This window comes from Alexandromys fortis, unplaced genomic scaffold (genome assembly GCF_014885135.2).
Source record: "Alexandromys fortis isolate MF-2015 unplaced genomic scaffold, M_Fortis_MF-2015_v1.1 scaffold_20, whole genome shotgun sequence".
In the NCBI taxonomy this organism is placed as follows: domain Eukaryota; kingdom Metazoa; phylum Chordata; class Mammalia; order Rodentia; family Cricetidae; genus Alexandromys; species Alexandromys fortis.
In genome coordinates this window covers 3,432,024-3,447,279 of record NW_026067903.1, presented here as the reverse complement: position 1 = coordinate 3,447,279, position 15,256 = coordinate 3,432,024, and the positions used below count along the sequence as shown (strand labels likewise).

General features: G+C 48.3%; 1 protein-coding gene across 6 annotated transcripts in view; it reads right to left on the bottom strand.

The window, feature by feature from the left end:
• Positions 1-15,256, bottom strand: part of Tbc1d8 (TBC1 domain family member 8) — a 105,953-nt gene that overhangs the window by 36,865 nt on the left and 53,832 nt on the right. For all 6 annotated transcript variants that reach the window (XR_007590487.1, XR_007590486.1, XM_050134615.1 and 3 more), the window contains one exon: positions 1,557-1,675. Coding sequence is in view for 4 of the 6 variants with exons in the window: in XM_050134615.1 (XP_049990572.1) it covers positions 1,557-1,675 (119 nt within the window). In the remaining 2 variants the exon portion in view is untranslated. The remainder of the gene's footprint in view (positions 1-1,556; positions 1,676-15,256) is intronic.

Genomic DNA, 15,256 nt, shown 5'->3' with positions numbered 1-15,256 from the left:
AGCCAGGCCAGCTTTTATGAAGCCACTGGAGCAGGAATGAACTTCCTACCAATCAAAAGAAATACTAACTCAAAAAGGAAAATCACTACAGTTGTTTAAGACTGAGAGAAGTGGAGGGGGGGGGGTCTAGCCTTCAACAGGTAGAGGTAAGAGGACAGCCTGGGCTACAAAATAAAACCATGTCTCAAAAAACCAAAAGAAACAAGGAATATGGGTGTGGTTCAGTGGCAGAGGCTTGCCTAACAAGTACAAAAGTATGGGTTTGGGAGAGAGGAAGAGGAGGGACAAAAGAAGGGTCAGCCGCACGTGAAACAGAGGCAGCTCTGTCACTAACCCTGGGTGAGGTCAACCTGCAGCTGCTGTCAGTCACTTCGACCAGGGTGAGGGTTCAGGACAGTTGCCTAGGTCTACCCTGACGGCCTAGCCTGGGGGTCTGCAGGAGGATGTCAACCAACCCAGGTGTCCTCACTAACCCTCAGAGACCCACCTGCCTCTGCCTCGAGAACGCCGGCACTAAATGCATGTGCTGCCGTGTGACTGCCCTGGTCCCACAAGTGCACCTCAGTCCCCAAAGGAAAGGGGGCTTCCGTTTCGTTTTGGAATATGATTTGAAACAGGGTTGTACTACGCGACCTAGGCAGGCCTTCGGTCCCTCTACCTCCCCAAAGCACTTATATCCTCTTCTAAATGAAGACTCCCAGCAGGGCCGTGGTAGCACACGCCTTTAATCCCAGCATTTGGAGGGTCTCTGAGTTCAAGGCCAGCCTGGTCAACAGAGTGAGTTCCAGAATAGCCAGGGCTACACAGAGAAACCTCTGTCTCAAAATACTGAAAAATAATAAGTAAATGAGTGAATGAATGAATGAATGAATGAACGAATGAATAGTGAATAAATCAAGACTCACTCTGACAGTATTTACTAACAGGCAGAACAGTCGAGGGGTCATAGCTCCTTGCTTTTTTAAAAGAAAACAGTCTGGGTTTTTACCGAGGGAGGAAAACTGTATGCAAACTGACTTGCCTCTCCCTGCCCAGAGGGCTCTCCAGAGCTGATGCTAACCCTCAATTACACTGCAGCAAGACCAGCTGTGCACACCTCACAGGAGACAGCAACAAACACTTCTCTGAATATTCCCCTTCCCTGTCTTCTCCCACCTTCACTGGCTTTAATTCCATTCGGTTGAAGTACTGAAGAATAAGCAGCCACTATTAAGGAGAGGAAGAGTGCGCCAGGTCCCACTGAAGGGACATGATGCCATCCACTGCAAACAAAGCCAGGAACAACGAACCCAAAGATTCAAATAACGCATCACATAGCAAAACGGAAAAACGAACAGCCTCATGCTCTCCCAAAACAAACAGGGTCCCAAACTTCTGAAACAGAAACTTGGGAAATGGATGAATTTGTAAAACATGGGGTGTATCTTGCTGGACTGGGCTTTACGCAATGGGTGGTGACAGGAAATGTAGCCACAGCGAGTGTGGAAGCCGTCAGGAAGCTGCAGAGCTCAGGGCCCTGTGAGGTGGACTAGCGGGTGGGGAGAAGCGTTGCCCACCTTCACCTTCCCTTTGACAAAGCTGGTGATGTCGTCCTTGTTGTCGAAGACCGACAGGGTGTGCAGCAGGTTCTGCTCCAGCCAGTCCCAGTGCTGGTTGATCTCCTCCAGCGTTGCACCTTGATTTGGACAGACACGTGCGTCAGGAAACAGAAGGGACTGCTAACACACGAACTCACTTTACAACTCCTGCCTTTTGTGAGCCTGTGTATCTTACATCACGGTCAGGGCGCCTGCTGCAGAGCAGACCCCCTCCATTAAAACCAGTCTCCTCCTGCAGTGTGGGTCTCTGCAGGGACAAATCCCACCGCCACAAGACAGGACTGCTGACCGAGAGGGTCACTCTTAGATGTGAGGTGGCTATCTTGCCTGCTTTGACAATGCCCCCTGATCTCCAGCTCCACTCAGTGACAGAGATGTTGGTCATTACATAGCTATCCCAACACAGAACATGCCCCCAGACAGCAAACTTACTGCCCACAGGCTCACACAGTGTGCCCTGTGAGGAGGTCCTAAAGCCCAGGTTCACAGTGGAAGAGCTGCTGCTGCAAAGCCCTGTTGGCTATACAAGAATGTTACCACTTGGGAGCAGCAGAGCTCGTGCCAGCCAGGGGGCGGCCTTAGAAATCAGCTTTCTACAGATGGATACCTTGTGACATTTACAGATATACCCCTCAAATGCATAGAGAAGAGTTCTTACAGTGCATGTTATTAAAACACACACACAAGCATAAAATCATATGCAATCCATCAGTTAATTTCTTTTCAAGGCAATGAAAACTCTTACTATACTACCAAAGCACTAGGCAATGCTGTTAACAAAAGCATAGGGCTGTCAGCCATCTCTTTCTTCTCGAGGATCCTTATACTCAATCTCCACTGGGTGATGGACACCTGACATGGGATCTGTGTCAGATGCTCAGCTAAGGGCACCGAGGACAGGTTGAGTCCCTGACCAGAAAAGTTTTTTTCAGTCACATTTCCAAAATGGGAAGAGAGTAAGCTCAGAGAAGCTAACACTACTGAACCACAGTGCAGAGTCACCCAAACCAAGCAAGGGTCAGCAGAAACTAGTTATCCCAAAGCAGGAGTGTTTTGCTAAACAATGAGCTTCCTTTTTCTGTGTTACTTGTAGTCTTCTTCTCCCCGAACATAACTGCAAAGATCTTGGAAATACATGTATTACGTTAGGGTCCCTTGTCCGAAACTGCTAGTCAGAAAGGCCACAAGTCTGAATCGTGGCATGATGTCACATGTGTAATATCCTATGGCTGCCTGATGTCTGATAACTAGATATTTACAGACTTTCTTCATGCACAAGATTTAAAATACGGTATAAGAAAAACGGAGACTGTGGGGAGAAGGTACATGAACTTCATGCCTAGACCAATGTCCCATCCCCACAATATTAAGTCTATGCAAGTATTCCACGAGCCAAAAGAATCCAAAACACTTGAGCCTGAGCATTCTGGGTGAAGGACCAACTTAACTTGCACTGCACACAATAAAGTGTCAGAGGGCTCAATCTGGACTTGTGATTTGGGTCCAGGGAAATGAAGATCACATGTTAAATTGGGTCACTGTTCTGAGTGGGCAGTGAGGATAGGAACAGGAAAGACCTGAGAGGCTGCATCAGAAGGAAAATGGAGAGTTAAACACCACAAAGGACCCAATCCCTTGGGGCACCACTCAGAGGAGCGTGTTTGCGTCCTCACTAAATCCAGTTGTCTCAGCGCGGGACCAGCCATGTGGTTCTCAGCCCAGTGCCTCTATTCACAGGTCTTGGTTTGGTTCCTGCACCTATAGCTCATGACCCCTGACCTTCACACTTCCCTCAAGCTGTACCTCCCCAGACGGATTCAGTTGGTGCTTACCAAGAGTTAGCCCTGGGGCAAGAGGCTCTTCTAGCTTTCTGCTTTCCTTCCTTACACCTCTGGGTTCCAGGAACCCCCTAGCCCCTCTGTAAGTGTAGGAGGTCCTTCTGATGTGTGTTGCTTTTATTGGTTAATGAATAAAGAAGCTGCCTTGGCCTGTGATAGGGTAGAGTAGAGGTGGGGAGGAGGGCTGGGTTGTGGGGGAGGGAACGACACTAAACTGAATGCTGTAAGAAAGAAGGCAGAGTCAGGAGAAGCCATGTTATCTGCCGCTGCCAGGGACTGATGCACCAGAACCTTGCTGATAAGCCACGTGGGTTAACCAAAGATGTAAGAACTAGCTAGAAATATGCTTAAGCTATTGGCCAAGCAGCATTGTAAATAATATAGTTTCTGTGTGATATTTTGTGGTCTGGGCAGCAGGAAACAAACAAGTGGCTTTCCCCCAACACTTCTGGTTCCCCACATCTCTCTGTACAACCATCCCAAGTCCAGCCTTCTTGTGACCAGCCACCTCAGCTTCTTCCTTTTCCCTCTCTTCGCTGACCTTTTGCTACATGAACTTGGGACACCGAGCACCCTTCACGCCCCTAAGCTGACTGTGGCGCACCATGGGCTGACACGGCTCAGGCAGTTTATCCTCCTCTGACCTGCATGTCCCCATCCCTTCAGCACTGTGTAAGTGACAGTATCCAGAATGACACCCTGGCATCTGGAGAGCAGGAGTCCCTTTACAAAGTTAGCTCTGCCAACAGCCTGCGAGTCTGCACAGAGCTGGAGAGGGCAGGCCTTTATGTACCATCAGACGGAAAGCAACCAGGACACTGAGCAAACGAAAGGAGAAGAAACTGAAGAGGAACCATCTTCATCAGCCTTCAGTATCCCGCTATGGTTTTTCAGAAGTACTTCCTCATTTGTAAAAACAAAACCGTTGGAGGAACAGGCAAGAGGGAGAGGGGAGAGAGCTGCTGATCTGTATTCAAGATAAAAAAAGGGGAAATGGAAGCTCAAATATTCGTCCTGGGTCACATTTCAGATGAAAAGCAAACCAAGCTTGCAGCACAAGGTTCTCCCTGTAATCCCCTCTTCATGCCTCTTCCCAGATGCAGGGATGCAGGAGATGCTTCATTTGTTTTAAAGATTGGATTGTTTTTAAATAGGTATATTGGGGCTGTGTGTGTACACTGCATGCAGTTGGCCACCGAGGCCAGAAGAGGGTGTCTGAGTCTCTAAAGCTGAAGTTACAGACATCTGTAAGCTGCCAAACACAGATGCTGGGAACCAAATTCAGGTCATTTGCAAGAGTAGTAATTGGGCTCAACTGCTGACCATCTCTCCGTCCCCTGGGATACAGGCTTTCCTGATCATGTCCATCAGAGCTCCCACGAGCTAAGAATAACTACTAACAGCTTCAACGGACAATTTAGATAATACGAATAAAACCATAGTCAAATCCCAATAACTACTAACAGCTTCAACGGACAATTTAGATAATACGAATAAAACCATAGTCAAATCCCAACCCCAATATATCACTGAGGAATTAAAAGTTGAGACAGAAGTTGGAGAGAGGGCTCAGTGGTTCAAAGCACTGGTTGTTCTTCTAGAGGACCAGAGTTCTACTCCCAGACCTACAGGATGGCTCTCAACTGTCTGTAATCCCAGTTCCAGGGGATCTGACTCTTCTAATCTCCACGGACCCCAAACACACACATATGGTATACAGCCATAAATGCAAAACATCTATACACTTCAAAGAAAAATAACGTATTTTTTTTTAAATGACCTGAGATAACCAGACATGGTGGCCCACTCCTTTCATCCCAGCACTTGAGAGGCAGGTGGGATCTCTGAGTTAGAGGCCAGCCAGGTCTACAGAGTAAGTTCCAGCACAGCCAGAGCTACAGAGAAACCCTGTCTCAAGGGGTGATGCGGGGAGGGGGGGAGCCCGACTTCTACTCTCACAAAGCACTTCTTTGCAATGTTCGTAATAAGGAAAGAAACTCCACAACTAAAAAAGGAAATTACTACATAAAACCCATCTCTGCGTCTCTGTGCTTGTGAGTGGAAGTCCTCACGCATGCCTCTCCCGGCAAAGACAATCGGAGCGAGGAAACATTTCTACCCCAGGGTCTGTTTCCTACAAAAGTTGCCAAATGGCAGGGAAACTTTCCAAACAGAGTTTCCTCCGCAGAGAAGCCTCGGGACTGGCTTCAGGAGCACCACAGAACAAGACAAGCTGATGCACGTCCATGACCCCAGATGAATATTCCAATATAATAAAGTAATCCAAGCCGTTCAGATAAGTGGTTCTCAGCCTGTGGTTTTAAAGCAGGATCATTGCCAGTCCCATGTAACTCTGATGTGCTACATAAGCTGCTCTCAGCCTTCCTCACGCTGCAGTCCTCTCGTGTGGTGACGCCCACCATAGCATTAGTTCAGTTTCTACTTCTGACTGTAGTTTTGCTGTTATGAATAGTAATGTGAATGTCTGTGTTTTCTGATGGTCTTAGGTGACCCCTGTGAAAGGGTCATTTGACTCCCAAGGGGGTCGCAACCCACATGCTGAGAACCACACTGTATTAGATGCTTGCTCACGGCAGAGGTGCCAGAGAACAGCCACTTAGCTGAGCCCTCTGAGACATCGCTGACACTAGCAGGACACACACACACACACACACACACACACACACACACACACACACACGAGTAGGAGAACTCACCCTCCAGGGTGAGTCTAGTGAAAAGAGGAGAAAAAGCCCTCGGGACAGCACACAGCAAAAGGGTGTCCCAGCAACTGCTCCCATTGATGCCCCTTTCTGACCACCAAGGGGTTACCTAATAGTTACCAGGATTATCTTTCTGTGACCCTCATGTCTCAGCATCTCTTAAATCAAAAAAAGAGAATTAACTTGGATTATCTTTGAGCACCCCCTCCAGGTGATCTCTGTTGACAAGTTGATCCACCTGGAAGTCAGGTAAACTTTGATTTTAGGATTCAGTTTTAAGTTTGCTTTTGTTTGTTCTCCTTATATGGTTCAGACTGATCTCAAATTCATGGGATCAAATGATGCTCCTGCCTCATTCTCTTCAATAGTTAGGAATACAGGCATGTACCAACACATTCATCTCCAAAGAGATTTTTTTAACCTCACTTTCAGCCTCAAAACATACTAGATCTAAAAGTTGGTCTCAGCATGCCCTTGCTATAAAACACCCACCAGCAACACACATCACAAAAGAATGTGTCCTTTCAATGAAAATGTGTACACAAGCAAAATTACTTAAAAAAAAATACACTAACAGCTTAATGGCAGTATCTCCATGACAAGGGAACAAACATGAGTTGGCACCCCTCTTCCACTTCTAAAGGTGAGCCCCATGTGGAAAATTCCAGCCGGTGTTGTTTCAAGGAAATGCCGCGCTACTGAAAACAAGCCTAACAACCCTGACCTCAGAGCATAAACCCAGAAAGTTCACACTTTCCTCCTGCTGGGCTGCCTCCCAGATGTTCCTTGAAGCACCCTGTGAGTCCTCTGCTCGGAGAAAACGAGCTGGCACGTCCTTTGCCACCTTGGCATGAAGTTCAGGAAGACACTAATCTGGTCCACCCGGGAACATTTCCTCCCCTTAATAAAATCCACTCCGCAAAGACAAAGCAAACAGTGAGGCAGAACACAAGAAAGCAAAACACCAGCCACGGTCAAGGGCACAGATAAGAGACCGTGCGTCAGAAAGAACACCCTGAACGTACATTCTGTCAGAGTTCGCTGCTAAGCTGGCTGCTAGCACCCCGGCGCCTGGCGTGACCCTGGCAAGTGGCCGGCTTCCTGCGCTCTGCATCTTACCCCTCCAGAGTAGGGTGTGTTGCCTCTAGCGTGCTGCTGAGAGGAATGGATGAGGAAAATAAAGGTGCTTAACAGGAGGATTAGCTCCTATGGCTCCCAACTTTTAAAAACGTGCACGTTTCAATTAGCAAGTGTTTGCACCTTTCCTTTAGGGATCTTTGAAGTTTCCAAAAGGGTGTCTGTCTTTCATTTTCCAAATCTAAACCATTAACTAAGTGTTCTTCAAACTACAGCAGTCCCTCTCTGTCTGCAGGGGACTGGATCCAGGGCTTCCCAAAGACACCAGAGTCCAGGGCTGTCCAAGCTCCTTTTCTAAGATGGTGTAGTATGTGCAGGTTACTTACACACTCCTCCCAGATACCTTAAGTCATCTCTAGATTCCTTATAGAAAGCAAATGATACAGAATTCTCATAGCATATTTGTTTATGGAATACCAAGAAGTCTGTCCATGTCCGGTACAGATGCAAGGATTTTTGTTCTTTTGTTTTGCTGTTTTTAGTGGGTTTGTTTGTTCCATGTTGGTTGAATCTGCAGGTATGGAACATGGAGACATTAAGGCTCAGTGCATACACATCCTCAAGTGAGCATGCTTCTGCCCACCCAGCTGTGCATCCAGACCCTACCTGCCCATTTCACCCAGGCCCATGGAAAGCATGCTCCTAACCCTTCCTGCTTCTCCTTCATTTCATTCAACCCCATGGAGCAGACCTGGCAAGCAAGCACGGAGACTCTGCACTTATGCATCTATGAATTCCTCAAGTCAGTTCAAGTCCAAATTAAGGTCTGGGAACGGGGCAGTGTGGAAAGTCCTGTAAAAGGCTAAGATGCTCCAGAGAAGAGCTCCACAGCCCCCTCTCCACTGGCTCTAGGATGGCTTCTTCCAGGAACCAGGAAAGACACAGCCCCCACCAGGCCTCGGCTGACAGTAAAAGGAGTCACCTTATTGCATAAGCAATTTGATTCTTGAAAACTGATTCTGACCAGATAACTCAGAGCCCTGCAGAAAGCTCTTTCCTGTTCTTCTCTTTCTTTGTGTGCTTCCTAGAAATCAAACGTGGACAACAAACAACCCACCCGGTGTTCAAAGACACGGTGATGAATAAGATGTGCGTGGCAGCATTGTTGCAACAGCGCTGAGGACCACTGAAGATTACCAGGACATGTCATGTGGAAATAAGGACAGCCAGTACAAAGGACAGCGTGACACGGATGGCCTGGACTTCAAGTGCAGGACAAGATTGAGAGCACCAGACACAGCAATGACAGGGATGCCTGGTCCTTACAGGGAGAGAGCCCCAAAGCTTGCCACAGCATAGGAATCCACTCAGCAAGGTCCAGACCCTCACTCAGCGTTTCTCAACCTGTGGGATATTTCACAAGGGTTGCATATCAGATATTTACATTATGACTTCTAATTACAGTTATGAAGTAGCAATAAAAATAATTTTATGGTTGGGGGTCACCATAACATGAGGAACTGTAATAAAGGGTCACAGCATGAGGAAGATTGAGACCCACCGCTCCAGCCTGCTCCTCTCCACTTGACTAGGAATTAGCTCCTGGTATTCTGCACCCCTCATTCCGTGCTTCGTGTCCTCTTCCTACTCATGGGCCACCTGTTAGATGTCTAATTCCAAATAGAAAGCTGTCATACCCTGGATTATCATCCCGAAATTCTGACATGCCATGACGTAAACGGACCAAGAACACGCGATGACATGAATAGACCAGGAACACACGATGACATGAATGAACCCAGAAGGCATTACAAGCCGCTTTCGAAAGGATGAATCATGCATGATTTCCCCAATGGGATGTGAGTCAAATCCAGAGATAGATAACAGAATGGTGGTGGTCAGAGGCATGTGGTAGGAAGGTCCAGAAGTAGTTGTCTCCTCTGGACTGTGATTCAGCTAGGAACAATGACGAGTCTGAAGGATCAGATGAAAAGCAGTGCATCTGAAGTACACCATTATAAACAGAGCCCCGGTGGGAACACAGCTCAGGGGTGCAACGCTGGCTCAGAAGGAAAAGGTTATGATAACGAACTGTTACCGATATTTCTCAGCATTTCTTCCCTAGCTTAGACAGAGCACCTCCAGCCTCATCCATCTAGGCAAGGGTTACACACCAAGTCACACAGCCTTTTTCAGTTTTTCCCTCCCAGCAATTACTGACTCTCCTCCCTGTGTCTACTCAGCATTCACTGTGAAGGAGAGTGTAGCCCAATGAGAGTTTCCGACTTTGTATTTTGAGGCAGGAGTTCACCTGCATTGTCCAGGCAGAACCTGAACTTGCAATCCTCCTGGCTTCAACTCCTGAGTACCTGAGATTACAGGCCTGTGCCACCAAGCTCAGCAAAACATTTTTTTTTTAAGATTCATAACTTCTGCCTTCTGAGTTCTACCTGTTTAACAAGGAGACTTGCAATGTGCCCCAGAACTCCTGTTTTCTAGCGTCTTAAAGAGTTTTTATTGCTGTAGCAAACACCATGACCAAAAGGCAAGTTAGAGAAGAGAGGGTTTATTTGGATTCACACAGATAGCAATCCAACATGGAGGGGGTCAGTGTAGGAACCTGAAGGCAGGAACTGAAGCAAAGGCCATGGAGGAGCATGCCTACTGGCTTGCTCAGCTTTCTTACAGAACTCAGGACCATCAGCCCAGGGATAGCCCCAACTACAATGGGCTGGGCCTTCCCACATCAATCACTAAGAACATGCTATGCAGCCCGAGGCTCCCTCCTCTGATGACTCCAGCTTGTGTCAAGTTGTCAGAAAACCAGCTAGCACACTTGACTTACCAGAAAGGGCCCAAGACTCATTTGAAATGACCAGTGGTGGTTGCAACCAACACCTAAGTCAGAAATGGCCTTCATGCAGTGACCCACCGAGCCCGGCCTGCCGTCAGTGTGCTGGTACGCTTCCACCAGCCCTTGGTTCACCAAATCTCTAGGAAAGTACACAGCAGAGCTGCTGTCCGGCTGTGCTTCAGATAAAGACAAAACTCTTCGTCCAAGGCCACGTGAACCCATGTCACCTCACAGAGGAGCCTGACTCCCCCTCTTCCCAACTCTTTCACCTGGTGGTGACATACTCGGTGTTGTCTTGGGCATCGGAAGGTCACTGTCCAGAAAGACTCACAGTGTTAGCATATCCGTGAGGGAGGCAGACAAGAAACAAGAAATGCCAGTGGTGAGTGATATTCTTGGGTCCCTGCCCTAGCCACGCCCACTCCCATAACCTCTGACCCGCCCATCGCCATCTTGGAACCTCTCTCTCTCTTTCTGCTTCCTTGGCGTGCGCACGCGTTTTCTCTGTCTCTCTCTTCTTTTATCTCTCCTCTCTCCTTTTATCTCTTTTCTCTGTCTTTCTTTCTCCCCCTTCCTTAATAAATACTTATGGCTATTTCCTGTGTTTACGTGTCTGTTACCTGCCGCCACCATGGGCCAAGGAAGCGTGCCCTCCTGTAGCCGCCCTCATGGCGGGCTCCCTCCGCCAGCCCGCCTGGGGATCGTTTGCAGCAGCTCTCTAATCGTTTTTTAAGAATAACATTGGTGCCACGTGACTCCCGAACCGGGTTCTTTTCCACTTCGCCGGCCTACGACCCACGTGTTCCCTGGATGCAGCTCCTCCAAACAACAGATCAACTAATCGTGAGTGTCCCCATCTCGGCCAGCTTAACCATCTCTTCTAACTCAAGGGTTTGACCGTTGAGCTCCCGGCAACCCTTCACGGTTTTTAGGGATGGGGGAACCTCCAACCGCGGGCCTTCAGGGCCTCGGTTCCCTTCGCTGGCATTCAATTCGGCTTGTCTCCTGTGTTAAGCCTCAGCTCACCCGCGCCTGGAGGCCCGGGGTCTCCAGTTCTCTCTTTTTCTTTTTTTCCTTACTTTTCTTTCTTCCTTCTTTCGTCGTAACTGCTGCTACGGTGCAGCACGCTGCTACGGTGCAGCACGCCGCTACGGTGCGGCCTGACCTTGGCTGAATCCCTCCTGCCCGGGAGTCGCTCTCCCGTCGGAGGCTCGAGTCGATTCAGCCAGGTTATAACACCCCCCCCTATGGAATCGGACGCCTTTCCATAGGGCAGCGGATGTTCGTGCCCTGCATCTCGCCTTAACGGGGAGCCGTTCTCGTTGTAGGCTTGAGGTGCCACGGTTTTTGCGGGTGTTTGCACGGCCTTGACCACGGGAGCCAATCCATCCAGACCTATCACTCTGGCCTCATCTTTTAATGCCTCACACTTATCAGTTTTTGTCCAAAATGGCCCCATTAAACTATACACGGCCGTTTTTCGGTTCCAGCCTTTTGCCCCTCCACTCTGCGGCTTTTGTTGTGGCTTGGCGGGCTTTCCAACTGAGCAGACTACACATGGCGGTCGCCATCTTGGCTGGAGGCCAGATGGGTCAGGTGACCTTTTCGCCACCATCTTGGCTGAGAGCCAGGTCATGTGACCACACTCTCCCGGTTTTACCCTGCCTTCTCACCAGGTTTTCACCAAACTCCTTATGCTAACTCTGTTAAATGTGTTTTGAGCAATGGTCAAATGCCTTTGATAGGGCCCATCAGAGGCATCCACGTTGCCCAATTCTTGTTCACTCTCTCTATGTATAACTGTTTATTACATCTTATTTCAGACTACAAAACATGAGTCTTGTATTTTAAACTGGTATGTACCTTTAAGTCTCTTAAGCTGTTCTTTACCATTGTCAGTTTTGCCGCTAACCTTATATTTCAAGCAGTTTTTCCCTCTATCTTTTTACAAATGTAAATCTTACCTGTTAAGAGCCAATTTGGTCAAGCTCAGACCCAACTTTCCAAACAAATTCTATACTATAGTTATACCTGATAAACAGCCCTCAACTGCTCAGAGATCTGGGGAATGTGATATTTAAGTGTTTGATTATTTAAAAAAAAACTTTTAACAACGACAAAAGAGACAGGTTGGCTCCTAGCAGCAGCTTTCTGCTCCCTCCAAAGAAGACAGTCACGCGCAGAACAACGTCCTTCTGCATCTCGCTTCGACTGCAGAGCGCTGACCATTGGGAAAACCTGCCTTTCATCTAAACTAAAGATCTCTAGACGTGGACGGAATCACCGGAATCGACAGCCTAGCTGCTCAGGTCAAGGTAGGCCTGTCTTCCTACAGATTTCTTAGCCCACAGGATCTTCTGGAGCCTGGCAGGCCCTGCGCTAAACAGCAAAGCTCAAGTGCAACCTTCAGCGACCATGGAGGACCCAAAAAAGAGTAGCTCTGGGTGCCAACCAAGTAAGTTCTCTGTCATTTTTTAATCAGTTACTCAAGTAAAATCTTATCCTTCTCAAAGATCTCTGACAGTCTGACAGCTGAGAGGTTTCGCCAGGTTGAGGTTTTACAAGGTGACCTCACCAAATTTCAAACCAAATTTATCTCTTATGCTACAGTCATTATATGTCTAAAACTTCTGTTTTCACAAACCCAAGGAGTTCTCATGAGTTCCAGGGAGCCAAATCAAGAAATCCATCTTAAACAGGTCAGATACCCCCTCAATTCCCTGGTCCTAAAATTTTTTCCTTTTAACCTTAATTTGACTTTGTTCTTTGTTCTGCCAATAACTTAGGGACTCCAGACATTCCCATGCCACAGACATCGGTCAGAAGCAAAGAGACCAGCTATGCCAGGATGTTCCCAGCACCCCAGCCTTCTCTCGCACCCCCCCCCAAGACGACGCCCACAATCAGCCGGAAGCAGTCTTGAGAATTCGCCGCCCCAATTCCTTCAAACTGAAGTGTCTAATTTGCTTTTTATCAAAAGCAAGATGTGGGAATGATATTCTTGGGTCCCTGCCCTAGCCACGCCCACTCCCATAACCTCTGACCCGCCCATCGCCATCTTGGGACCTCTCACTCTCTCTCTTTCTGCTTCCTTGGCGTGCGCATGCGTTTTCTCTGTCTCTCTCTTCTTTTATCTCTCCTCTCTCCTTTTATCTCTTTTCTCTGTCTTTCTCCCCCTTCCTTAATAAATACTTATGGCTATTTCCTGTGTTTACGCGTCTGTTACCTGCCGCCACCATGGGCCAAGGAAGCGTGCCCTCCTGTAGCCGCCCTCATGGCGGGCTCCCTCCTCCAGCCCGCCTGGGGACCGTTTGCAGCAGCTCTCTAATCGTTTTTTAAGAATAACAGTGAGAGAAGGTGGGAACGCGCAGAAGCAGGTGACTGTTGCTAGGGAAGGGAAAATCTGGGTTCTGACCTAGAGGGCTGGGCCCATTTCTGTCTGCAACTTCCCCAACGATTCGGCGTCTCTCCTGCAAGAACTGACTTTAGCTCCCTAGTCACGGAAGCTGCCTGTCTTTCTAGAGTCTTATGGTTGCTTGGTCCATGCTGTTAAAACGGTATCCTGTCTCTGTCCGGAACCTTGATGATCTTCAGCTCTTTTGCCAAGTAAAATAACTTGACCCATGAGACAATCTACCCATCTCCTTTGACCTCCGCCTCAAAAGAGCAAGCAAACTCTCAAAGGCTCCGCTCAGCCTTGTCAGTCCACCATGCAACAGTCACACTTAAGTGAAGATCTGGATTGTTCCTGCAGACTGCTCTTCCCTGTTAGGCACAGACACTTCCTACAGCATTCTACTTTACCAGAGCCCCAAACCATGGGTGAGGACCTTCCTCAGTGCTCAGGTCACAATGCAGTATTAGCTATGGTGAGTGAATCAAGAGTCTAAGATTTCCCAGGTGACTGTCAACGGAGACCTCAGTGTCTCCACTGTCCTCACAGATCCCAGCCTGAATGTGCTCACATTTCTCAACAGAGAAAACACGCTGAAAAGATAAGTATTGTCTGAGGGACCGTCTGCAAGCAAGATGGCAGCAGAAAGTGACACCTCTGCAGACCCAGCCTGTGTCAAGTCCAAAGCACAAGCTGAGCGAAATGCAAACTGCAGGAAGCCATCCTGGATCACCAGAGAGAGAATGGGTTCTGCTGCACAGGACAGCGGCCCTGGCATGGTGGGGAGCCAGAGCAGCCCCAGAAGGCAGTAGCAGGGGATCTGGAGATGCATGGCATAAAAGGCTCACACGCGCTCCCTTCAGGGTTTTCTAGCCACCCTGTCCTCTGCAGTATACTGCTGTGTGTACCTCCCATGGCTCTCTAAGGCTGGGTGGAGGGAGCCCACATTTGACACGCTCTCCACAGTATCCCCCACATGCCTGGTGTATAGCAGGATCCAGACACTACAAAGGAATAGAATCTGGGGGGTGGGTTGAAGCGGGCATGGAAAGTGTTCTGAAATTTTTAAGTGAAAAAGATGGCTGGAAAGTACTGAAAAACCAGGAGCAATTAACATCTGCTGAAGAACTGGAAGAAGCAACTGAGCTACTACAGCCAAGGGGCTGAATGCCTCGCAGACATTAAGAACGTACCGTGCAGCTGTATTTCCAAAGGGTGTAGACTCAATGGAAACCACAGCAATTCGGGCTGACTTCTACCTAGCTTCTGGGAGTACTACAAAGCCAACGTAGTAAGGAGACAAAACTCCAAATAGTCACGCCCAAGGTTTCAAATCCAGATGGTGGCCAAATGCTTCTGCTTGAGGTAGGGCGCACCCAGGATAGCTGTGAGGAGAGAAGGGGATGCTCACTCCCACGTCCCGTCTAGCAGGACATCAGTCTTCCTTGTCTAGTCCCATAACCCAAGCACAAAGTGACAGCATGCCAACACTCAACAGAGCGTCAGAAGGGAGGGTGCCGAGCATGAGTGAGATGAGGAGCAGTACCACACGGGATGGCAAAGAACACAGACAGATGAGAACACAGAATTCTCATTGAACACAGACATGGACAGAAGAAAATGGAACAGAGAAAGGGAGATGCTGGGGTTATATTTAGGAAGTGGTCTCCTGTGCCAATGTGTTGAAGAAGTCAAACTCTCACTATTTGCTGCTAATATGATAGTTTACATAAGTGACCCCCAAATTTCTACCAAGGAACTTCTACAACTCA